The following is a 24813-nucleotide window of genomic DNA, read 5'->3' as shown; positions in this document are numbered from 1 at the left end:
CGACACCAATTGTTCTATGACTTGTCTCACTCGATAATTACAAAACTGGAGTCCTGCCCTACGAAAAAGAGAAAGTGTGAACGTGTGCCAGCGCCATCTGACGGTTTCCTCTCAAGGCGTTACGGGCTAGCCGACGCATTCATCACATTTTCCTATTTTAGCCACTGTAGTTCTTTGACGCGGCTAGCGCGGCTGCCTCGTTTATTCCACTGCCCCATTTTAGTCTGTACCACAGAACGTAGAGCTTCCTAAAATTAACTAGAGGGGACTCTGGCGCTACGATCGTTCAGTGACCATGGGAATGATGGGTAGTACTATAGCGTACTAGGATATGGGGTAGTGTGTTCAGGCACCCTCTCTCGCCATGCATCGCGTGAAGCGTCACACGTGGACCCTCACACGTGGACACGAGGTGACAAACCTAAGTTTTGTCACCTTAGCAACATAATTAAAATTGCATGATGCAACTATCGACAAGAACGGTGCCGCGCGCGTAACGAAGGTAGTCGAAGCTGTCACAGTGTGCAGACTACGAATCGATATAGCAGTAATATAACAAGAAACTTTCTGGTTTACAAATGTTCCTTCGATACCTCAATCTTCCTTATTTTTTTATTTGTTCTCCAATCAAGCTTTAAAAGCTGCAAGCAGTTTACCCAGGGATGACTGCTTCGCCGTCGTTTGTTAATACCTGTATTCAAACCGTGTGTTGCGGCTTTGACGTTTTGTTTTGAATGCAGTACAAACAAACCTATTAGAAAGCTTTTCGCGGACGTGTCAGCAATTACGTATCCAAGCGCATATCACGGGATCGAATCCCGGCCGCGGCGGCTGCATTTTCGGCGGAGGCGCAAATATTCTGGTGCGTGTACCTACATTTAGGTGCACGTTAAAGCGCCCCAGATGGTCGAATTTCCGGTGCACTCCTCTATGACGTCTCTCATAATCGTATGGTGGTTTTGGGACGTTAAAGCCCTGCTATTACCATAGTGCACTAGAAAAACCTCATATTCTAGTACACTATACTATTACTAATATTAAAGCACACAAGTGCATAAAAGGCAAAGCGTGAGGTGACAGGATAGATGGATGAATGGATGTGGCTGTACCCTTTAAATCAATCGGCGGCTAACGCCACCTAGCCGTATTAATGAACTAACCACTAGATTTATCATTTTGTTTTCCTTTAAATAGTGAAGTTGAGGACTGGTACTTTGCAGTGAAGTGTTTAATTTTCACTCGTGCCTTGACTTTAGCCACCAATCAGATAACCTTCTTCTAGTTAATTCTACCCGCTTAAAGTCTATTTTGCCCTCCCTGTCGCTAAACCCCAGTGCTTTGAAAAACTCTGCGCCATCATCCTGAACTATATGGTGAAGCCCTTTACAGAACATTGTTAAGTGATCGGCAGTTTCCTCTTCCTCTCCACACGCACTGCATATTGTGTCTAACCCTTCGTATTTGGCCCAACACCCCTACTTGAGTGACGCCATCACCGTAGTTCTGACGACCGCCGCTTTCAAAGTGAGCGGCCAATAATCCGACAGGCATAAAAAATCTAGGAGGCGTTGGTACTGCCCATCATTCCCATGCTCGCTGAAGCGCCGTGCGTTGCAGCTCCCGTAGACACTAGCGCCAGAGTTCCCTCTAGTGTATATTGGGAAACTCTATGCTACAGAACACCTATTCACTAGACTGTACCTCAGCGCTCACCTCTTGCCTCAAGTTGAGTGAGCAGCGTGCTAGAAGTTAATCTAGTAAAAAGGCGGCATTTATTGACTTGGGTCGTTCAACGCCTCATCTAAACAATGCCTGGGGAATGGCTCGCGCTCCCAGCGGAGTTGGCCTGCCTTCAGTTTTGAACAAGCGCCGCGCGGTGGCGCTCGCGACCGAGACTATGGATAAGCAATGGGACTTAGTATCTGAGGGAACACGAAATATACGTGACGACTAAAGGTAACAGGAATGCAGCAGTCATGAAAAATAGGGCACTGTGGAATTACAATAGGTGTGATGTTGTGAGAGGAATATGGAAAGGGGTCATGGTTCCTAGGCTGACGTTCGGCAATGCGGTCTTGTGCATGAAATCAGAAGTTCAAGCAAGATTAGAAATTAAGCAACGTGGAATAGGTAGGCTTGCTTTAGGAGCTCACGGGAATACACCAAATCAGGATGTACAAGGTGATATGGGATGGACATCATTCGAGGGCAGGGAAGCTAGCAGCAAGATAAAGTTTGAGAAGTGATTGAGAGAAATGGGGGAAGAGCGTTGGGCTAGGAAGGTTTTCAGCTACTTGTACATGAAGAATGTCGATACAAAATTGAGGAAGCGAACCAGGAAGTTGACTGGTAAATACTTAGAAAACAGCAGGTGGCCAAACCAAAAAGAACTATCGGTTAAGAAGAAAGTGAAGGAAACGGAGACTGACATGTGGAGAATGGGCATGATTAAGAAGTCCGCACTAGAGATCTATCGAACTTTTAAGCAGGAAATTGCCAAGGAAAGGATCTATGATAATACTCGGGGCAGTTCTCTACTGTTTGAGGCCAGGACGGGAGTACTGCGAACCAAGACATATCGGGACAAATACGAAGGTGTAGACACAGTATGCAGTGCGTGTGGAGAGGAAGAAGAAACTGCCGAACACTTGATAATGTTCTGTAAAGGGCTTCACCTTATAGTTCAGGATGATGGCGCAGAGTTTTTCAAAGCACTGGGGTTTAGGAACCGGGAGGGCAAAATAAACTTTAAGCGGGTAGACTTAACTAGAAGGAGGTTATCTGATTTGTGGCTAAAGTCAAGGCACGAGTGAAAATTAAACTCTTCACTGCAAAGTACGAATCCTCAAACTCACTTTTTAAGGAAAAAAAAAAATGATTATAATTTTTGGTTCATTAGGTATTATGGCTTGGTGGCGCTAGCCACCGCTCATTCTAAAGGGCACAGCCATATTCATCCATCCAATATCACGGCGACAGGCGGTATCAGCTCAGCGTTTTTCATCTGCGGCCTGTAGGGGCGCGTCAGTCGGGAGTTGTTCGAGACCTGCGACTGTACACCGCTATTTCAGAGGCTATGCAAAGTGTTGCGTTGTTGCACCGTCCGCCACTGGTGACGCTAGCGACTGAGAACATTTCCAAAATGAAGGAGAGAAAGAGTGTGGCAGCTGTTTTTTTTTTTCCCATGCGGCAGGCATCTTCCTAGAGGAGGCGTTGGGTCGCTCAAGCATCCGAGCCAGCCAATCCTAGCTGTGTTTTGAGCAGCAGAACAAATACTGGCGAGTTGGTGCGAGTGCTGTTGTTAATGATTATTTACCCTCTGTACCATTGCATTCATAAACAATTCGTATTGGTGAAGCTTTCTGCTCTACTTGGTGAGTAATCTTCCGTGCGCAGATGAAGCAAACTGGGTGATGTATAACGGGCCCATGTTTTCGTTATTTTCCACCAGCGATTGTTGTGACGGGGGTACGGCGCAACTGCGAATCATGCAGTGATGTTTATTATCTAGCGGAAACTTCGCGCGCCGCTAAAGTAGGAGTGCTCTGTCATGCTTTTCGGTGATGCTTTGACGCGATTACTCGCTGTATCGAATACGGAACGAGCTGCTGTGGCAGGCTATAACGGAACTACAGGCTCTTTTTTCTCTTTGATGTCAATACGGGTACGTAGTCATGACCGCTTCGTTACCTGAATTCGTTTTTTTCCCCGCAGGGGCGCCTGCGCAAGTAGGCGTTTGGTGTGTAGCGACACCATGGACCCGAGCCAACGAGGGAGTTTTGACTCTCTCCCACGCCTAGCCGTGCGTGGCTTTGCCGTGTCCGGGGAAAAGGGGATCCTGGGGGTTGAGCCAATGCTGGGTGATTGGACCTTTAAGGCCCCCCGGCAGAGGTAACACACCCCTTTGGCCCCGGCTTCACGTAGGCGGCACCCCTGGGCTGACCCACCCAGGGGAAATCGGCAGTCGCCTTTTCCTATCTCTCTCGCCCCCACATCTTCGTCTTTTCTCCTCTTTAAATCTATCCTGTCCTCTAATTTCTTCTGTTACTTCCCCATTTTCATGGGCGGCTTGGGTTAACCTTGTGCAACTAGCCAACTTTGGCCTACGCGCATTAGGTTATCGTAGCGGTGTACGGCTGGCGTCAGCATGTTTCTCGTTTCATGCACCTTGTAGCGTCCCCTCGTTGGCCTCCGTGGTGGGTGGCCGCCATCGTTACTGAATTACATTCCTCTATCATGCAGAGAAGTTTTCCACTCCTCAATGATCGTGCCGCTTCAAAGCGCGTACGCACCGAAGAATTTTCCTTTTTCAGCCGACCCAAAGAAGTATTCCCTCGTTGTCATGTTGTACACAGTGAGAAGCCCAACAAAACAGCCAGAACAGTGTCCCCGTTCATAGTATCGCGGTCCCTGACAGCCACATTAGGTGATGGCTACAAAGTTACAAAAATGGCTAGTGGTGACCTTCTTTTAGAACTCCGTGACAAAACACAATTTGACAAACTAAAGAACCTTACAACATTCGGCGACATCCCCATCAGCGTAACACCTCATCGATCCATGAACTCTGCACGTGGAGTTGTTTCTGACACAGACCTCCTTTGACCTGACGGATGCTGAACTCCTCGAGGGCTGGAAAGAACAGAATGTGACCAACGTGAAGCGAATCACTATCCGAAGGAACAATCAGGAAACCCCCACGAAACACTTGGTACTGACCTTTGCCACCAGTGAACTACCACAAACAATAGAAACTGGCTATACAAAGACACCTATCAGACCCTACATACCAAACCCCCGCCGTTGTTACCAGTGTCAAAGGTTCGGCCATGGCTCTCAGAGCTGTCGTGGTCGACCTGCTTGTGCCAAATGCGGTGCCCAAGGCCACATCTCTGACAATTGTAATGAAACCCTACATTGTGTAAACTGTGACGAAGACCACGCATCATATTCACGTTCTTGTCCTCAGTGGAAAAAGGGAAAAGACATTATTACACTGAAGATTCGTGAAAATATCTCCTTCAAGGAAGCACGCCGAAGGTGTTCGGCTTTTCACGGCACAACTTACGCTGATGCGGCGCGTCAGGGGGCAGCGTCGCATCACCCTCCGCCACTACCTAGGCCCACGCAAAGTGAGCCATCGGGCGTGGTGGCCGCCCCCATGGTGGAAGCAGCCAAGCCTGCTCCACCTACCAAGCCAGAGACTCAGGTGACTCCAGGGTCGTCGGGTCGACCGACCACGTCTCACCAGGCGAGGTCGCAAACACGCAGCAGCAGCTCGCGTACCCGGGCGTCCAGTGCTTCCTGTGAGGCAATGGACACAAACACGGTACCTCAGGTGCCGGAAACGCGGCGTGGCTCCATAGAGCGCGCTAAAAGAACCAAGAAACCAATAACAGGGCCCGACAACGGCCCTGATACTTAAGCTACAACTTCCCACTTGAACAGTCACTTAATTTTCGTACACACAGCACCACTTTCCATCAAATATGGAAACACAGATTCTACAATGGAATGTCAGAGGCCTTCTCACTAACCTCGACGATGTCCAAGAACTTCTACACATTCACTCATCAAAAGTGCTGTGTGTACAGGAAACACACTTAAAATCTAAACACACCAACTTTCTACACAGTTACATTATTTTCCGAAAGGACCGTGATGATGCCGTGGCATCATCTGGAGGTGTAGCTGTTATAGTTAAGCAAGGTTTAGCATGTAAACACTTGAAACTCCAAACGTCTCTTGAGGCAGTGGCTGTTCGAGTGGTGCTTCTAGGCAGACTTGTCACCGTTTGCTCTATATACATACCTCCACATATTCAACTACGCAAACATGAATTCCAGTCTTTGATGGATGAACTTCCCGAACCCTATCTTGTTCTAGGGGACTTTAATGCACATAACAGGCTATGGGGCGACTCTCGTTGTGACGCCCGAGGTCGACTGATTGAACAGTTTTCTCTTTTCAAGCGTGTGTCTCCTGAATCGGAAAGAACCAACCTATTATAACCTCGCTAACAATACCTATTCCTCAATAGACCTGAGCATAGTATCTCCATCGCTTGTGCCTCTACTTCACTGGAAAGTCATCAGAAATCCCTACGGAAGTGACCATTTTCCCGTAGTTTTGAGCACACCTACATCAACTGAATGCCCGCCCCAGGTTCCAAAATGGCTATTAAGCAAAGCCAACTGGGAACAGTTTAATGCCATCACACATATAAATTGGCGCGACATATGCACTTTAGACATTGAAGCAGCTGTCGACTACTTCACAGCATCTCTGATCGATGCAGCAACAAAAAGCATACCACCAACGAATGGACATCATCGAAAACGACGTGTGCCATGGTGGAACTCAGAGTGCCAAAATGCACGCAGGCAGCAAAACAAAGCGTGGAGAGTGCTTCGGAACTCACCGACAGCCGAAAATCTTGCCATTTTTAAGAAAATGAAGTCTCAGGCCAGGAGAACGCGTCGGCAGGCCAGAAGAGAAAGCTGGCACAAGTTTTTATCGGGGATTAATTCTTATACCCAAGAGGCTAAAGTCTGGAACATGGTTGGTAGAGTAGCAGGAAGACAAGTGCATTCACTCCCACTCGTGAACACACAGGGTGACAGCCTCGAAGATCAGGCGAACTTCCTCGGTGCACACTTCGAGCAGGTCTCTAGCTCGTCACACTATACTGAAGCTTTTCTAAGATATAAAGCAAAAATCTAAAAGCAGAAACTGGAATACAAGTGTACAAAATACGAGGCATACAACCAACCTGTCAACTTAGCTGAGCTACAAACATCACTAAATTCCTGCAGTATTTCTGCCCCAGGCCACGACCATGTCATGTACGAAATGTTGAAAAACCTGCCGCTTGAAACGCGAAAAACTTTACTCTCCCTATACAATGCTATCTGGCTTTCTGGCACCATACCTACTTCCTGGAAAGAAGCCATTGTTATCCCTATTTTGAAACAGGGCAAGGACCCTTCCTCTGTTTCAAGTTATAGGCCAATTGCACTAACCAGCTACCTTTGTAAACTTTTTGAAAAAATGATAAACCGCCGACTTTTATATTTCCTTGAAATCCACAATCTGCTTGACCAATATCAATGTGGGTTTCGAGAGGGTAGATCTACCACCGACCATCTGGTGCGTATCGAGGCACAGATCCGAGACGCTTTCGTCCAGAAACAATACTTTCTTTCTGTGTTTCTCGATATCGAAAAGGCTTACGACACAACGTGGCGTTTCGGAATATTAAGAGACTTGTCTCACCTGGGTGTGCGCGGTACAATGCTTTCCATAATTGAGAGTTACTTGTCCAATCGGACATTCCGTGTCCGTGTGGGCAGTGTTCTCTCACAAACATTTGTCCAGGAAACAGGCGTGTCACAAGGTGGCGTGCTTAGTTGCACACTTTTTATTATCAAAATGAATTCCTTGCACTTGTCCATCCCCCGCAATATGTTCTATTGCACATATGTCGACGACGTTCAGCTTGGCTTCAAGTCATGCAACTTGGCAATGTGTGAGCGGCAGGTTCAGCTGGGTTTAAACAAGGTCTCCAAATGGGCAGATGAAAACGGATTTCGACTTAACCCACAAAAAAGCACGTGTGTCTTGTTCTCTCGAAAGAGAGGCATGCACTCGGAACCTGACATTCGACTGAACGGGCAACGTCTGTTCGTCAAAGCCGAGCATAAATTCTTAGGCTTAATCTTGGACAACAAGTTGACCTTTGTACCACACATAAAGTATTTAAAAACAAAATGTCTAAAAGCCATGAATGTTATTAAAGTGTTGTCACGTACTACTTGGGGTAGTGACAGGCAATGCCTCAAGAATCTGTATCGAAGCCTCGTTCGCACCCGCTTAGATTATGGGGCCGTTGTTTATCAGTCTGCAACGCAAAGTGCTTTGAAGATGCTGGACCCCGTGCACCATTTGGGCATCCTCCTTTCTACGGGTGCTTTTCACACCAGCCCCATAGAAAGCCTTTATGTTGAGTCAAATGAGTGGTCGCTTCATCTGCAGATAACTTACATGTCCTTTGTTTATTTCCTTAAGGTGAAAGCGGATAAGAAGCACCCCTCATACTCTACTCTTAATGATTTGTCGAGCTCAATTCTGTTTCAAAACAGGCCTTCGATGAGGCAGCCCTTCTCAGTTCGCCTAAAAAGTCTAGCTGAGGAAACTGGAGTCTCACTTGAACACAGTTTAATGGCTCCTGTAGCATATCCGCCACCGTGGCAATCGCAGACTATAGACTGCGATGTGTCCTTTCTAGAAGTTACAAAACATGCGCCTATTGCCCATATCCGAACATACTTCCTGGAACTTCAACACAAATACACACGTCCTGAGTTCTTTACAGATGCCTCCAAGTCCAACTCCTCTGTGTCCTACCCTGCTGTCGGCCCATCCTTTTCGGATGCTGGCCCTCTACATCCAGGCACAAGTATCTTCACAGCAGAAGCTTACGCGATACTTGTGGCAGCTAAACACATTAAACAATTACAAATACAAAAAGCAGTAATTTATACAGACTCCCTCAGTGTGGTAACGGCTCTGCACAGTCTTAAAAAACAAAAAAACCCGGTCCTTGTCTCACTTTACTCCATTTTGTGCACACTCTACAGGCTCAAACAACATGTTGTAGTGTGCTGGGTGCCAGGGCACCGTGAGATCGAAGGCAACGTGAGGGCGGATCAGCTCGCTGCATCCGTCCACAAAAGCACTGCCCCTACACCCATATTAATCCCGGCCCTTGATCTTAAACCGTCTCTCAAACAAAACCTCAGGGACTACTGGCAGAGCAAGTGGGATACACACACACAAAACAAACTACACATTATTAAGCCACACCTTGGTCATTGGCTGCCAGTATCAAAATCGCGTCATACAGAGGTAATACTAACGAGACTCAGGATAGGACACACATACACGACACACTCATATCTTTTGTCCGGTGGCGACCCACCATTGTGTGACAGGTGTGGTGAAGCACTAACAGTTCTTCACATTTTAATTCAGTACAAACAATTGGACACTACAAGAAAACAGCACTTTCCATTACCCTACCGACAACATATACCTTTACACCCTGCAATGTTCGTCGGTAGGGAACCGCTTTTTAGTTATGTCATTGCTAGCGTTTTTAAAAGAAATTCATAGTTTTCATATCATATACCCGGGCATTCCGTAGCACGACCTCTCCTGAGATGTTTTCGTTGCGGTGGCTACACAAGAAAGCACTTGCCTCGCGCCCGTAGACGGGTATGAACGAGTGAGGCACTTGTGCTAATGCCATACATATCCACCATCGTCTTTTATTATCACCAACTTTGTTCATCTATTCACACCACACACACCTTTCACGGCATGGTCATGATTTTATTACTTGTATGGTTTTACCCGCCTTACCGCGAGGAATTTTATGGCCCTTATACAGCCGCTAATCACAATCATCGTCCACATTCCTGTCTCATGAACTGGCGCTCTTTGGCCATCAAATGGCCCTTGCGCCAAAAACACCATATATCATGATGAATTCGTTTTCTTTACTTTCTTAAACTTTTCTTTTACGCGGCCTGACTTTGCCTGCTTGAAGAGCGTTTGCTCATTGGACACCTTGCCCTTCACGTGAGTGGCGAACGAACCCGTATCTACGCAGTGCGGCAAGCACGACACGGTTCACCCGGCTACGAGTGCCTGTGCTTTTACATCTACTTCGAAGACATCAGCAGAACCTTACTTTGCCCCCAGACGATCCAGCTTAGTGTATGACATTCGTCTGCCTTTGAGTTGCTTTCAAGACTTATTTCTTGGGTGCAGTGCCACCGTTCCAACTTTGTGAATGGCTTCGATGCTTGTGCTGCATTTTGTTACAGTAGTATAGCTATAATTTGCACGTTGGGCCTGTACCCGTCATGAGCAATGCACGATGAAAGAGCACGGCGCTGTCTGAGCCATATTTACACGCTACCCTTCTCGTAAGTAATGGAAAGGTTGCCGTGCCATAATCTCAGGGCTAGGTGGCAACATTTACTGAAGGCATGATTTGTTTTCTGCCGTTTCGTGTTTTAAGCACCAGTCTGTCTTATGCAGCAATGAGCAAGCTCAGAACCTTTCTTGAGGAATATGGGTTGCTTGTTTTTCTCAGGGTAGAGGGCCATTGTCATTCCTCCTTTTTTATTCTGCCTCTGACTGATGTCGCCCATTTCTGGCTATGCACACTTCTTAGACTGGTGTGATTCGCAAACTTGTTTATGTGCTGACAGCAGCTGCAAATTTAGCAGTGAAGATGACTAAACGAAATCTACATTACCAGCAATGGCAGCAAAGAAGTTTCCAAGCCTTGTGCAAGCGACTCATCCTGATTTTATTTTGAGGCTAATAAAACAGCGATTTTGCCGAAAACGAGCCAGCCGGTTGATGGTGGGTGACATATAGCACATTCGCAGCTGTCTAGTGTTTGTGCTAGACAGTCAAAATCAACCCCACGATCCCCACTGCACCATTCAATTCTTTTGTGGTTTGAGCATGTAAAATCGCAATTATTGTAAGCACCAGTCTCAAGCAACGGAATGTCTGCATATGCTTTTGATGCAACCCAACAACGCAGTGTGGGCTTGTTTCACGAACAAGGCCACAAAGCAGTTCTCAAGTAAAAAGGTGCAGCACTGTAGGCAATGCAACAACCAAAGTGATCCACCAGTAGGATGTTTCTGAACTGGCTGGGATACATTAGTGCAAAGTAAAACTGATGACCACTAAAAAGAAGACAAGGACATGCACAACTGTGTTTCAAGTATATATCCTTTTCTCATGCATGCACAGAAAGAACGAACCAACACGCCTTCAAGAGATGGTTTCACAAAAAGTCAAGCTCAAGATCCAGTGAAGCGATAAAATTATGTGAACTTTCGCAATGATCTCTGATCTTTTTGTTGGCGTAAGCAGTCGGTACCACCTTGAGAGCAGCATGGCAACAGAGTGAGAGTAACGAGAAGCCATAGCCACTAGAGGGGGAAAATTGTGGTATTCTGTCCACCCCCGTAAATCTTCAGTGACATAGACAATACTAGCTTTTTTTCGATCAGTGTCACAGAAGGTCTGTTACGTGCTTCATACCAGTGGTGATATCGCAAGACGCTGCAAACTCAGGTGGGCACTCATGCTTACTTGAAAGCCGAATTAGAATATCTTGAGGGCAACATTCACCTCTACTAATCAGTTGCAAGTGCCCTTGTATGCATACAATAAAACAGCACAAAAAAATATTTGCAGTTAAGTTGCCTGGGGTCCTTTAAACGGCCCCTAAACTATCCAGGGATTGAAATTTAGTTGTGATGTTCAGTCGGCAAGTCTAGGTATAACCAACGCATAGTCATCAGGAATTTTCGAAACAGCGCCATAATGGCCAAGTTACATGCATTTGATGATACAAAAGAGGCTCTCGCTCCTCTTTCCTTCAATCATCAGCTCGTCTCTCCTCACCGTGCAAAGAAAAAGAGCAGCGAGCATTTGTTCCTGCTAATGGTCTTGTAGATGTCGAGCAGACGACACATTATGCCAAATATTTGAGGGGTTGCTATAAGGCACGTAGAGGAGACGGGATTGTTTCTTGAAATTAGTGGGGTAGCACTGTCGTGTTACGCATTGTTCGTCCTAACGGCACTCGACCAGCGTTTGCATGAAATTTTAGAGAATGTTTTGGGGGCCTTATAATGTCTGCATGATGGCATTTACTATACTATCAACCAAATTTTAAAATCTCCCTTTGGTGGGGCACAGCTGCTTTAGTGCCCCTCTGAAATGTTGCTTTTTCAAGTGAATTCTCATAATTGAGAACGATTGCAATTTTCAACTGTACTACTCTGAATTCAGAGCTAGTTGGAAATTATATGATAGGTATATGAAAATGACGACGAAACTACTCTTTTAACCCTAGAGATTGTTGTTGATAATAATGCAAGGCCTTTTGGTGCTTGTCTCAAGATTGTCACTGCAGGACCAGCTGTCGAGTGTCTGAAGACATGCAGCATGTAGTTTTCACTAGAGCTGAGACGTAGCCAGCTCTTTCAGAGTTAGGTGGAAATCATATGATAGGTATAAGAAAGTGACAACAAAACTACTCTTTCAACCCTAGAGATAGTTGTTGATAATGAATGAATGAATGATCTTTATTGCACTCATATCTTATACAATATAAGCACGAACTGTATGGTCCCATAGCCAAAGGCTAGTGCGGGTCCCATTGAAAGTATACATAACTGAAACTGTAATAGTTCTAATTGAAAATAAACAAAAGTAAACAATTCAAATTTGGTATACAAGAAGTAATGTTTATCTGCTAACAACAGTCACATGAATTCGATTGAACATAGAAAAAAGGGAAAGTACATAACTTGTAGTAAACACGAATATTTTGTGATTAGTGGGGTACAGAACTGAAGAATGATACTTGTAGTTGCAAGTATCAATAGTATTTCTCTTATGTGGCTTAATATAGAGAACAAGGGTATTGAAACATCTTTCAAAGAAACACTAAACACATAAAGGGCAATATATATTCATAATGAAAAATTACAACCTAAAGTATCAGTCAACTCAAGCAGGGAAAATTGCTTCAAAGTAGTATTTTTTCAGTGATCTGGAAAAGTTCTGGGTATTCTTTATATAACGCGGTATGCCATTCCAAATTTTCACTCCGGTATATTCTAGGAGACGTTTGCTATAGGCGTTTTTTGTAGGTGGTACATTGAAGTTGTTAAAAGTTTGGTTCTTCGTTTGGCATCGGGGAATACACAGTAATGAAATTGGGAATGGTTCATTGTTCCTAACGATACCGTTAATACATGTAGCTAATTTTAGTTCCCGCACAAAATCAAATGGTAAGATCTTTAACCTAGAAAAAAGTGGTTTGCTATGTTCGTAGTAAGGTGAGAAAGTAATCGTACGTATAGCCCGTTTTTGCAGCCGTCAAGATAAGAGTCATATGTCGAACCCCATGACTCTACGCAGTAGAGAAGGTGGCAGTTAACTAGAGCAAAATACAAAGTGCGCAAAATTGTAGTGTCAAAATATTCGCGTGCTTGCAAAAGGACGTAACAACTCGAAGCTAGTTTCGAGCTGACTGCTTCTATTTGACTCTGTAGTTTAAACAGCTGTCTGGAACAACACCTAGGTAAGTAAAAGAATCGGCACATCCCAGGGAGCAATTATTGATGTAGAGTTGTATATCATGGGGAGTAGGATTAGTACGGGAGTGGAATAACATATATTTTGTTTTTTTGGCATTGATGGTAAGCTTGTTAGCTGTAAACCAATCGGCAAGCTTAGCTAGTTCAGTATTCATCTGTTCTTCCATGTCTGACAGATTTTTGCCGGTAATAATTAGGGCAGTGTCGTCAGCATACATAAGCATCTCGGCAGTTGTTAGTACGAGAGGCAAGTCATTTATGTATACTAAGTAAAGTAACGGACCTAATACGGAACCTTGTGGCACACCTGTTTGAATGGACTGGAGAGAAGAAGTAATGTTACTGATAGCTACCACCTGTTCTCGACCTTGAAGGTAACTCTGAAAAAAATTCGACATAGTGTTGCGAAAACCATATCTACATAATTTGTAAAGTACGATGTCATGGTCTACTGTGTCGAACGCTTTTCTGAGGTCCAGAAAAACCACTGCGGCGAATTTGTTATCTTGGAGGGCAGTATTTAAAACTTGGCTTAGTGTGAGCACTGCTGTACTTGTAGAGCGCATTGGCCGGAAGCCATGTTGTTGCGGACATAACACATGATATTTGTTCAAAAAGGAAAGCATACGTTTTGAAATCATTTTTTCGAAGATATTGTTAAGTACACTCAGTACAGAGATCGGGCGGTAGCAAGAAGGATCGGATCTATCTCCCTCTTTGTAAACAGGGGTGACTTTGGCTATCTTGAGTATTGATGGGTATTGACCGGCATATAATGAGTGGTTGAATAGGTTACATAATACTTCTCCAATTAAATCAAAGTTCTCTTTTATAACACGTGCCGGAATCTCGTCATGACCCGGCGCTTTGCTAATTACTAGTTTACTCACAATAAGCCGAATTTCTTTAATCTCTATGTTGTTTATAACGAAGCTATTTGGTAAGGACGTTGGTTCATACAGCGTTTTGTTAGAAATAGGCAGCATTTTGGCTAACGAAGGACCAACATTTGTAAAATAAGTATTATAGTCGTTGACAGTGTCCTTAGTGACATTGTCGGGTAGCGTTTTTTCAGCACGAGTATGCCCGATTGCTTCATTTATTATTTGCCAAGTTTTGCGCGAGTTACCGGAGGCTTGCTCAATAAGCTTCGAATAATATCCTTTTTTACATTTACATGACATGGCTACTGATTTGTTACGAGCAGTTTTATATTCATGTAGTAGATGAGCATTGTGCTTATCACGTTTCCACTTATGATACCAGTACTCTTTAGCCTTAAGCGTCCCTAATAAACCTTGAGTCATCCAAGGACAGATTGGTGTTTCATATGAGCGTCTACGGATGACTTTTTTCGAGGTATGTACGGCTTCCGTAATAACATTAATTAGATTAGAAAACTCCTGGTCTACCTTATCATGATAAACCTCATGCCATCTAAAAGAGCGTAAGAAATAATGAACCTTAGAGTAATCAATTCTATAAGAAGTAACCTTCCTCTGATGATTTATTATAGGCCCTCCATCCACAGTGACAAAAGTTGGCATGTGATCAGTGACAGACTCATTAAGAACACCTGCTGTTATGTTGTTAGGAATATTTGTGAGGACATGGTCTAACATAGTTTCTGTTGTACTTGTTACTCGAGTAGGCGCCGTGATCAGATTGCAGAAATTATATGATTGTATAAGGTAAGTGTAGTCCTTATAACTAGCACTAAAGGCATCAATGTTTATATCTTCAAGAATAATAACCCTGGTACGACCATTCCTTGCCAGGGTAGACAGAATGCCCTCAAGTTTATCAAAAAAACAGCTAGTATCGGCGTTTGGTGGCCTGTACACCACACCAACAGCAACAAAGCATTCTATCTTTACAAAAAGTGCTTCTATATATGGGAGGCTGCATGTGAATTCAGATAGTAAAGATAAGCGGAGTCCGTTCTTTACGAAAAAAGCAACGCCTCCACTGCGAGAGTTAGATGCACGTGGCTGAGATATCAATTTATAGCCAGGTATGGTAACAGTTTCATCTTTTCTCAGCCATGTTTCTGTAGCTGCTATTACGTCATAATGTTTGCCGTGCCGCGAGATAGACGAGAAAAGAAGATTAAGATTTTTTCTTATACTGCGTGTATTACAGTGGAAAAGAGTTATATTTCCTTTCGGGTTCGATGTGTGAGACTCAGCCATAAAAAGAGGTTAATTTATTTTATTAAGGTCATCAATACATGACATGTAGTATTTGGGAGTTCTCACTTTTACGCATTAGTATCTTTCCATCGGATACCCATGCAAACTTCCAGTTCTTCTCTCGTTTTACCTGTATGGCTTTACCCAGCAAGACTTTGTTCTCTGCACACAAATGTTCGTTGACATACACCGGCGTGTTATTTTCAAAACAAAGCATTGAAGTGTTAAGGCGGTGCTTTTTAGCGGCTCTCAGAAAGTTGTCTCTCGAAGTCCGTGACACGAATCGGACGACAATATTTGGGGGCGTGCCACTTTCTGTGGGAACGCGATGTGCAGCCTCAATTTCTTTGCTGGAGTGTTTAATGCGCAAGCATTTGGCAACGTTCTCAATCGTGTCGAGTATGTTTTCGTTTTCCACAAGCAGAACACCCTTCACTTCAACATTGTTCCTTCTTCCGTACTGCTTTAGTTCTGTTAGCTCTTTCCTAATTACCTGTATTTCACTGTTCAATTTCTTATTTGTTTTCAGAATCTCAACATTTTCTTTCTGCACTTCTGCAAGTTCTTGTCGAAGCGACTCTAGTTCCTCCTTAAATTCTTCAAAACTCGTATTAACAAAGTTCATTGACATCTTTACTGATGATAGCTCAGCTTTTATGCTATTGTTCGAGGAATCAAGTTTCTTCATTTCTAACCTGAGATCGTTCATTGCATCGGTAAATTTAGTGGTCATTTCCAGTAACACTTTCACCACCTCCTTTATGCTGTTAGGGGCTTTATCACCCAAAGCCTTTGTGAAGGTCACTAACGCATCAGTGTCGGTGTCCTCCACGACGCTCTTTCCTGCCATGGTAAATGCACAGCACAACGTTAAAATGACAACATCAATAAAGCACTGAAAACAGCGGATGGCACCAGAGCAGACCAACAGCCATCCTAGTCAAAGGCTTTAGTTACTACATAGGTAATGAATACAGAATGCCTACCTGCAGCAAAAACAGGACAGCGTTAGCGAGCGTGCCCGCGCGGCTGCCGGATCTGCTCTGATGCCAGTCCAACGGTGCTGTCTTCTTTTATAAGGCCTCCGGAAACGCCCCCCTGGCTAGCCCTGGTAGGACGGTGATCTTGCCATGCGTCGAAGTGGTGACGTCAGTCGTAGACTTGCGCAGCCGCAGTAGTACACAGCTGCCGAAGACCACGTTAGCTTGCATACAGTTGAAGACAGTTTCTTGAGCTTTGCCTGCAGCAAAAACAGGACAGCGTAAGTGAGCGTGCCCGCGCGGCTGCCGGATCTGCTCTGAATAATGCAAGGCCTTTTGGTGCTTGTCTCAAGATTGTCACTGCAGGACCAGCTGTCGGGTGTCTGAAAACATGCAGTTTTCACCAGAGCTGAGAGGTAGCCAGCTCTTTAAGAGTTAGGTGGAAATTATATGATAGGTATATGAAAGTGACGACGAACCTACTTTTTCAACCCTAAAGATAGTTGTTGATAAAATGCAAGGACTTTTGGTGCTTGTCTCAAGATTGTTTTTTACTGCAGGACCAGCTGTCGAGTGTCTGAAGACATGCAGCATGCAGTTTCCACCAGAGCTGAGAGGTAGCCAGCCCTTTCTAACCTCAGGTAAACCTTTCTAGTGGAAGCAGCTGCTGTGTGCTTGGTTGAATGCAGTTACAGTTGATAATTCTGGAGTCCTTGCTGAAAATCTTAAATTGAAAGAAGAAAAGGCATACGGGCTCTGATACCCATACACATTGACGACATATGCTGCTTATAGGCATCTAGGTATTTTTCCTCTGGTTGTGTGCAGCATGTCACCTACTCGCGGATGGCGCTTCCCATGACGTTCGTACCTGCTGTCTGTGCACTGGTGGTAACACAAGTGCTTTGTTGCTTATAAAAGGGTGCAGTACGCTTTCAGCACTGTGTTATGCTAAGCAGATATCTTAAGACTCATTATCATGTGTCATGCTTGCAAATTTATTAGTAACAGTCCTCATGCTTTTCATTCTTTGTGGTGCTTATCTGCAACAGCACTACTGCAGGCATGCCCCGCCACGGTGGTCTAGTGGCTAAGGTACTCGGCTGCTAACCTGCAGGTCGCGGGATCAAATCCCGGCTGTGGCGGCTGCACTTCCGATGGAGGCGGAAATGTCATAGGCCCATGTACTCAGATTTGAGTGCACATTAAAAAAACCCCAGGTGGTTGAAATTTTCGGAGCCCGCCACTATGGCGTCTCTCATAATCATATGGTGGTTTTGGGACGTTAAACCCCACTTATAAATCACTACTGCAGGCACCAAATGCAGAGTTGTTAATAGGAGTTGTTCTCTGCGGAAAATATGTAAGGCCATCTGTGAGACATTGTGGCATTAGTCTCACCTCTAGTTCAGGTGCGCATGTCAACTTCTATGCAGCAGTTGTGGCTAAACATTCATCATGTATGCATGCTACATAGGACACTCTAAGGCACGAGAGAACACGAGCACAAAAAAGGACACTGTAGTTTATGCCCTTAGTTATTTTCCTTCTCCTCGACTAGCTTCAACACTAGCTAAGGAGAGAAGATATTTGAGGTTCGGGATGGGTCCCCTCGATGACTCGAGTGCACGGTGGCAGCGCGAAGGAAGAGCCGTAGTCCGGTGAAGAGACGCTTTATTGTAGCCTCAGGCTACTGCCCGAGTCCAAGCCCAAACATCCGCTCGCATTTCAAATTCAAACATCCTTTTTTCAACCCTCAGTTGAACAAAGAGTCTTTACAAACACCAAACACATGTTGGGACACGCATCATCACAACCAATCGCAGAAACACCTTCATAACAGGTACTACATTGGTTAAAACCACGTTGCCAAATAAAACACGCAAAGAGATAGGTGCTGCGCATGTGACACTCTCTCCCATGCCAAGCCGTGCTGCCTCCGTCGGCCAACTTCCGTCGACAGCCGTTCTCACGCTCGAGCCCCGTCAGTTCTCTCCTTAATTGTTGCTTCGTAGAAGCCTCCTTAAGAGCCTTGGGTACACCGTTGGGCTCCGTGCGCTTACCAGGTGTGCATGCGACAGCGAGGCGCCCCGACATCCTAACAACAGCGGGGGAGATTATGGTCGTTTCCCTGCCGCCACTATGTCTCGGTCAGCCAAGTGGTCTCGTCCCCGCGTCATTCTCAATGACACGCGTGCATGCCAACAATAGCTTAAACTCGTATGGTGGCGCCTGACCTGCCTCTTGCTAAACGTTTTTTCGAGTAAGGCTTCTCCTTCTAGTCCCGAACGGCGATTACTTTGACGGCTCCGCTTGTGAACCGTGAGAACGAAGGAGGCTCCTTTCTTTGCCATTCTCGGGGTCTTCCGCGTTCGTCTTCGCGGAACCGATCGGCTTTGTTAGTTGACGGGTCGGAAACTGGCTATGCGCTCTACATCAGCCGCATTGATTGCGCTACTCCCAACGTGCTGGTGATTGGTGCCTCATACTAACTCCTCCCCCCTCAAGAGTGTTACTGGATACTCGATGTCCAGTAACGCGATACAAAAACAAACAAAAAAATCGCTCAAAATGAACTTACTCTCGGTGCACGCACATGCGTGAACCGATTATCACTTCCATCTCAACAGGAGAACTTTCGCATCCTCCTGCAAAATAGACACAGCAACATATATACATAATGCCCTCAAATAGTCCTCCGACAGAAAACACTCTCGTAATGCACAACACTGAATAATGCACTTAGGATGAAGTCCACAGCACTATAGTTAGTTTGCATTAGCTTGGCCCAGGGCACAGGCACCGTAGATAGTCTGACGTCATATTGTCTATACCAACAACAAAAACTCAACCATATGAAACAGACAAAACGTCACCTTGCCTCTAAACAGTTACATTCACTGAATCTAATGATCATCCGATACTCGAAAGAGGATCGGCAGCCTCGCTCAGAGCGCCCTAATTACGAACAATTTTGTTTCACATTCGCCTCTCATTCACTGTGGACACCTCCCGTTGCGACTGGCATAGCCTCTTACTGAAGGTTGTGACGATCGTTCACATTCACCTATCGTTTGAAAGAGGCGACCTCTGATTGCCCTTTTCGATGCGTCCATGGCGAAACAGAAAGCTTTGCTGGGGTTGGTTGCCGTCAACTTAGAAAACAACACCAAGCCCTATACCTCAATCAAATGCTACCTGTGCCTCTACGTTGTGCGGCAGCATGTTCAAAACTCTTGAACTGCCGTTACCAATAAATAGCCGACTTTTCACTAAAAGCCTTTCACCATGCCACCACTCTTCGATAACACACCATTCCTAAACACTAAAGAAAAAATGCAATACCTGTTACTAAAAAACCTTTCGTCACTTAAGATAACTGTTTCGAACCTAAAAAAAAACAACGCAAACCAAACAAATCCGGTAGTTCAATTCTCCAAACTTACGGCTTTATTTTACACTTCAGTCGGGCACGCGATGGTCCTAATCTGGGGACTTTTCCTTTTAAACTGGGAGTACGCAAGACGTAGAACCCCCTCGTTCTACCGCCAAAACCCAACGCTAGACGACGCTTTTTGGCAAAGTATGCGCTCACGCGCTTCCTCATCTTTCCTGACGACTTACCACCGGAAGAGTCGTGTGTTAACACTTTGTCTCGGCACGACTTTGGTTTCTCTGAATGGCATGGCTGCTTCCGGTCTAACTGCTTTCTATCAGTTCTCTTGACGTGCGACCCCTCTTTCACCTGATGCCGCACATCAGCCAGACGCTCATCGCGTTCCTCTTCCTCATCGCGATAATTTCCACGAAATGGACCAAGCCGCTCGCTGTCCACATTACCTTCCGCAGCAGAATTGCAACTTTTCAAATGCGCCTGCTCTACAAGTGAAGCGGACTTAATCGTTTGCGGCTTTTTTGCTCGGCCGTCTTGTTTCTCCACTGTGCGCTGCACGGCATTAGCGCTAAGGCTAAAACCTCGAGGCACATGCTCTGGCTCCCTCATCAGTGAATACTGCTTCGGTGTAATGCCCTGTCTTGAACAGCTGATTTCTCCCTTATTACCCTCATTTAGGTCGTGCAGTGGCTTTTGCCGGTGATGGCGAAGACACTCATAATCAGCGGGACAGCAATACCGACACACTCGTATTCAACTGATCAGTCACTGCGCATCGCAACTTTACAGGCTGAGCAGCGCTTCCCGACGAGGTTGGGAGAGCCAGAGGTACGTACAGCAGACGTGCAGTAACATCATGACCGAAAGCGTCTGTTAGCCTTATTGTGCCCCTACTCTGGTCCAAAACTTCAGCGGACACTTCATTCTCTCGTACCACTGTAGCATCCGCACCTGTGTCAACGCGTGTGAAACAGGACTTGCTTCCCATGAGAATATCAAGACGCGGGTCTCTCATGAGTGAGTTTTTCATGACGGCAGGGTGTCGCAGCGATGTAGCTGGGCCCTCAAATGACCGCTCATTCTGGGCAGCTACGCAAGAAACTTCTGCTTTATTAGCTGTGTCACGTGAGAGCTCGCAATTTCTTTGGGAGTGACCCTGCCGTCCGCATCTAAAACACACTCCTGAACTAGGGCGGAAATTAGCACTAGCAAAGTGCTTGGCTTGCGCTCGGCAACTTTGATTCCTTGTCGCAGTACCACGGTAACTCCATTGCGCAACTCCCTGCCTGCTGCTGTCAAGGCTGTCTTCAATATTGGCAGCTAACTCGGCAATATCCTTGGGCTTTAACCAGCCCTTTATTTCCTGCTGAGTGACCAATGAGCGGACATCAGTCGGCATTAGCTGCTTCAGCCTGTCAGCTATGAGTTATTCCTGAAAACTTTCGGACGACATTACCTCTCTACTTTGAAGTTAGTACGTAAACATGGTCTCCAGGCGTGCTCTCACTTGGCTCCACGATTCACCGGCTCCTCGTTTGATTTCCAAAAACATTCGATGGTACTCAGTTGGAGTCATCCTCAGCTCTCTTAGCACCCTCAACTTTAAATCTGAATAAGGCATTACCCCAGCTTCCGATTGATTGGCCTTGAACGTACGCATCTTATCTGTTAAGAATGGCAACAGAATCGTGCCCTGAATTTCCTCAGGAATGCTCAGTACCGCAAAAAGAGCGTCCACGTTATTGAACCAAGCCGGAATCATCGGCTCAATACTGGGCATGGGCACTAGAAGTGCTTTCAGGTCTTTCGCGTACCGTGCGATACTAGCATGCCGGTTCCGGTTTTCCGACTCCTCTGACAAGGCACGCGATGACTTCACTTTTTCTAGCTCAAGCTTGAGCTTTAAAACTTCTATATCGAGCTGCAACTCGCGGGTGCGATCCAATTCACTCACACTGCCATCTTCTATTGCATCTCTATCTGAGTCCGCCATCTCCCAGAGTGTGCCTGAACGCAAGTGCATTCAGGAAGAAAAAAAAAATTGGGGCCCCGAGAGAGCACAAAGCAGGCCTCACCTTGCAGTGATGCGTCGCCCGATGCACTTGAGAATTGGAACTGCGTCCGTATCGTCACCAACGCTATGTGCGACGGCCACTTCCGATGCAGCAGGTCTCCGCCCGGTTTCCCCTGTCGCTGACTCAGTCTGTCACATCGACTGACTGCCCTGCTGCTCTGCTCCTGAAGCAGCACCCTGCAGCGCTTCTCCGGTAAGTCCGTAGCTCAACGACGAACTTTGGCTCTGCTCTCGTTCACTGATGCGCAGCCTAACTCCAGGCTCCAATGTTGACCAGCAGGCTTATATCAACTGTCAATGCTGCTTCTCGCAGCGCACCAGCAGGTCTTCAAGCAGCGTGCGTCTTGTCAGCTTCCCGGACTTCAGCACCTTCCTCGCTGCGGGCTCTCCACTCCACGTCAACTGCGCCAGTTAATTTCCTTCTCCTCGACTAGCTTCAACACTAGCTAAGGAGAGAAGATATTTGAGGTTCGGGATGGGTCCCCTCGATGACTCGAGTGCACGGTGGCAGCGCGAAGGAAGAGCCGTAGTCCGGTGAAGAGACGCTTTATTGTAGCCTCAGGCTACTGCCAGAGTCCAAGCCCGAACATCCGCTCGCATTTAAAATTCAAACATCCTCTTTTTAACCCTCGGTTGAACAAAGAGTCTTTACAAACACTAATCACATGTTGGGACTCGCATCATCACAACTAATCGCAGAAACACCTTCATAACAGGTACTACATTGGTTAAAACCACGTTACCAAATAAAACACGCAAAGAGATAGGTTCTGCGCGTGTGACACTCTCTCCCATGCCAGGCTGTGCTGCCTCCGTCGGCCGACTTCCGTCGACAGCCGTTCTCACGCTCGAGCCCCGTCAGTTCTCGCATTAATTGTTGCTTCGTAGAAGCCTCTTTAAGAGCGGTGGGTACACCGTTGGGCTCCGTGCGCTTACCAGGTGTGCATGCGACAGCGAGGCGCCCCGACATCCTAACAACAGCGGGGGAGATTATGGTCGTTTCCCTGCCGCCACTATGTCTCGGTCAGCCAAGTGGTCTCGTCCCCGCGTCATTCTCAATGACACGCGTGCATGCCAACAATGGCTTTAACTCATACGGTGGCGCCTGACCTGCCTCTTGCTAGACGCTTTTCCGAGTAAGGCTTCTCCTTCTAGTCTCGAACGGCGATTACTTTGACGGCTCCGCTTGTGAACCGTGAGAATGAAGGAGGCCCCTTTCTTTGCCATGCTCGGGGTCTTCCGCGTTCGTCTTCGCGGAACCGATTGACTTCGCTAGTTGACGGGTCAGAAACTGGCTACGCGCTCTACATCAGCCGCATTGATTGCGCTACACCCAACATGCTGGTTATTGGTACCTCATACTAACTCCCTTTTTTGTGTTTGTGTTTTCATACCTTTTAAAGCAAATATGAATATGCACCAACTAGCCCTAGGTAAAGTTCTCTTAAAACATGAGACTGCACTCAAACCTCGATGTAATAAACCTGGATACAACAAAACCATATTGGTTATAACGAATTAAATGAAAAATCTTGCAATAGTGTTAGAAATAAAGCTTTACTACAAATCTTTAGATTTTACAAACTTATTTTTATGAAAGATGCAACTTTGTTATAATATAATGAGGATTGAGTGTTACAAGGCTTTGTAGTGCCTTCAGTCATCACAGTTGTTAGTCACAGTGCTGCACCTTTCGCTCTAGTCGTGCCTAGCGGTACGGACGCAGGCAGCCGCTCTCCTTAGATTTTCAGGAATAAAGTGGCAAGATCTGTGTGGCCACGTCGGCCGATGTCATGCCGTCTCTCTTCCTCTCTCTACAGCTTCGCGACAATATAATGGGACAGCAGTAAATTACAGTAAGCTTCCCATTTTTTGGGACATGCTTGAAAACTCTGACGCTTTTGCAGCATCGTCATAAGACTCATAGACGTCAATCTATAAAAGACTACTGACAAATATTGGCGGCTGAGATAGCCTGCGCTATTCATTCTCATGAACATGCAATTATCGTCCACTAACTATGAACAGCGAATACAGCTTGGAAGATAATTCGTATGAAGTTTCAAATTCCCGTTTTCGATCCAGAGCTATAAATCGCACCTCACAACATTGACATCATGCAAACCAATTCGAAGGGAACTTCAAAATTTTTGCTACTCATAACACAAGCCAGGCTTTTATTCGCCGCAACATTAATAGATAAGGCCAATGCCCTGGGCTTTACTGATTTTACCTGCAATAGTCGCTAGTTTGTTTCATAGACTGGGACCATATGATCACAAAATTTGGGGGGTGATTTATTGCGTTGAGTTAATGGGGTCACCCTGTATGTGGCACCCCTACATATAATAAAGGTAACCTTGTGTCAAGCACAAATTTTTTTTTTATTTGCACTTGAGTGCATTGGCAGAAAGTGTTAATGTGTGGCCCTTGCTGTGCTCCTGCAGCCTTTCAGCAGCAGGAGCAGCCCTGGAGTGCTTCACTACCTGTCAGCCATGGTCCACCATCAGTGCCGCCAGACATGCCTTCGGTACCGCTGTATAGTGGGTATGGTCTTTTGTCGGTCCATTGTTAATATCTGTGGCATTCTTTGCTGTTACCGTACAGTATTTCTTTTGAGTTGAGTCAAACTGACATATAGAGATAGCAAGACTGACCGTAGAGCTTAAACCACCTGTAATGTAACCAGGGCTTAGTATAACGTGGTCTTTCCAAGTGTCTTCGAGACTGCACATCAAGCTTGGTAAGCCTTGACCACCTTCTCATTGGCAAGGGCTTGGCTTATCACACCAACGGCCTGCCAATTGAATACCGTCCTATTTCTTCCGCCATAAATAAAAACAGCGAAACTTCAGCCATTTGACGAGTTAATTATCTAGGCATTTAACAAGAGAAAACTAATTGCTAAGCCATTTTTCATCAACTTTTTCATGATCCCTGAGATCAATGTTGATCAGTTGGGAATACA

General features: G+C 45.7%; 1 protein-coding gene across 7 annotated transcripts in view; it reads left to right on the top strand.

Moving 5' to 3' along the window:
• The first annotated feature begins 3190 nt into the window (after positions 1-3190).
• The window catches only part of LOC119168288 (uncharacterized), a 106965-nt gene continuing 85342 nt past the window's right edge, over positions 3191-24813 (top strand). For 2 of the 7 annotated variants that reach the window (XM_075890981.1, XM_075890980.1), the window contains exons 1-3: positions 3191-3374; positions 16938-17018; positions 24293-24392. In XM_075890981.1, the coding sequence (XP_075747096.1) occupies positions 3305-3374; positions 16938-17018; positions 24293-24392 (251 nt within the window). In that variant the 5' untranslated portion in view covers positions 3191-3304. Of the gene's footprint in view, positions 3375-3495; positions 3665-16937; positions 17019-24292; positions 24393-24813 lie in introns of those variants that run through there. The other 5 variants (XM_037419733.2, XM_037419720.2, XM_037419728.2 and 2 more) reach the window with 5 other exon arrangements.

Source organism: Rhipicephalus microplus, chromosome 3 (assembly GCF_043290135.1).
Source record: "Rhipicephalus microplus isolate Deutch F79 chromosome 3, USDA_Rmic, whole genome shotgun sequence".
NCBI lineage: Eukaryota > Metazoa > Arthropoda > Arachnida > Ixodida > Ixodidae > Rhipicephalus > Rhipicephalus microplus.
This window is presented reverse-complemented; position numbering and strand designations above follow the sequence as displayed.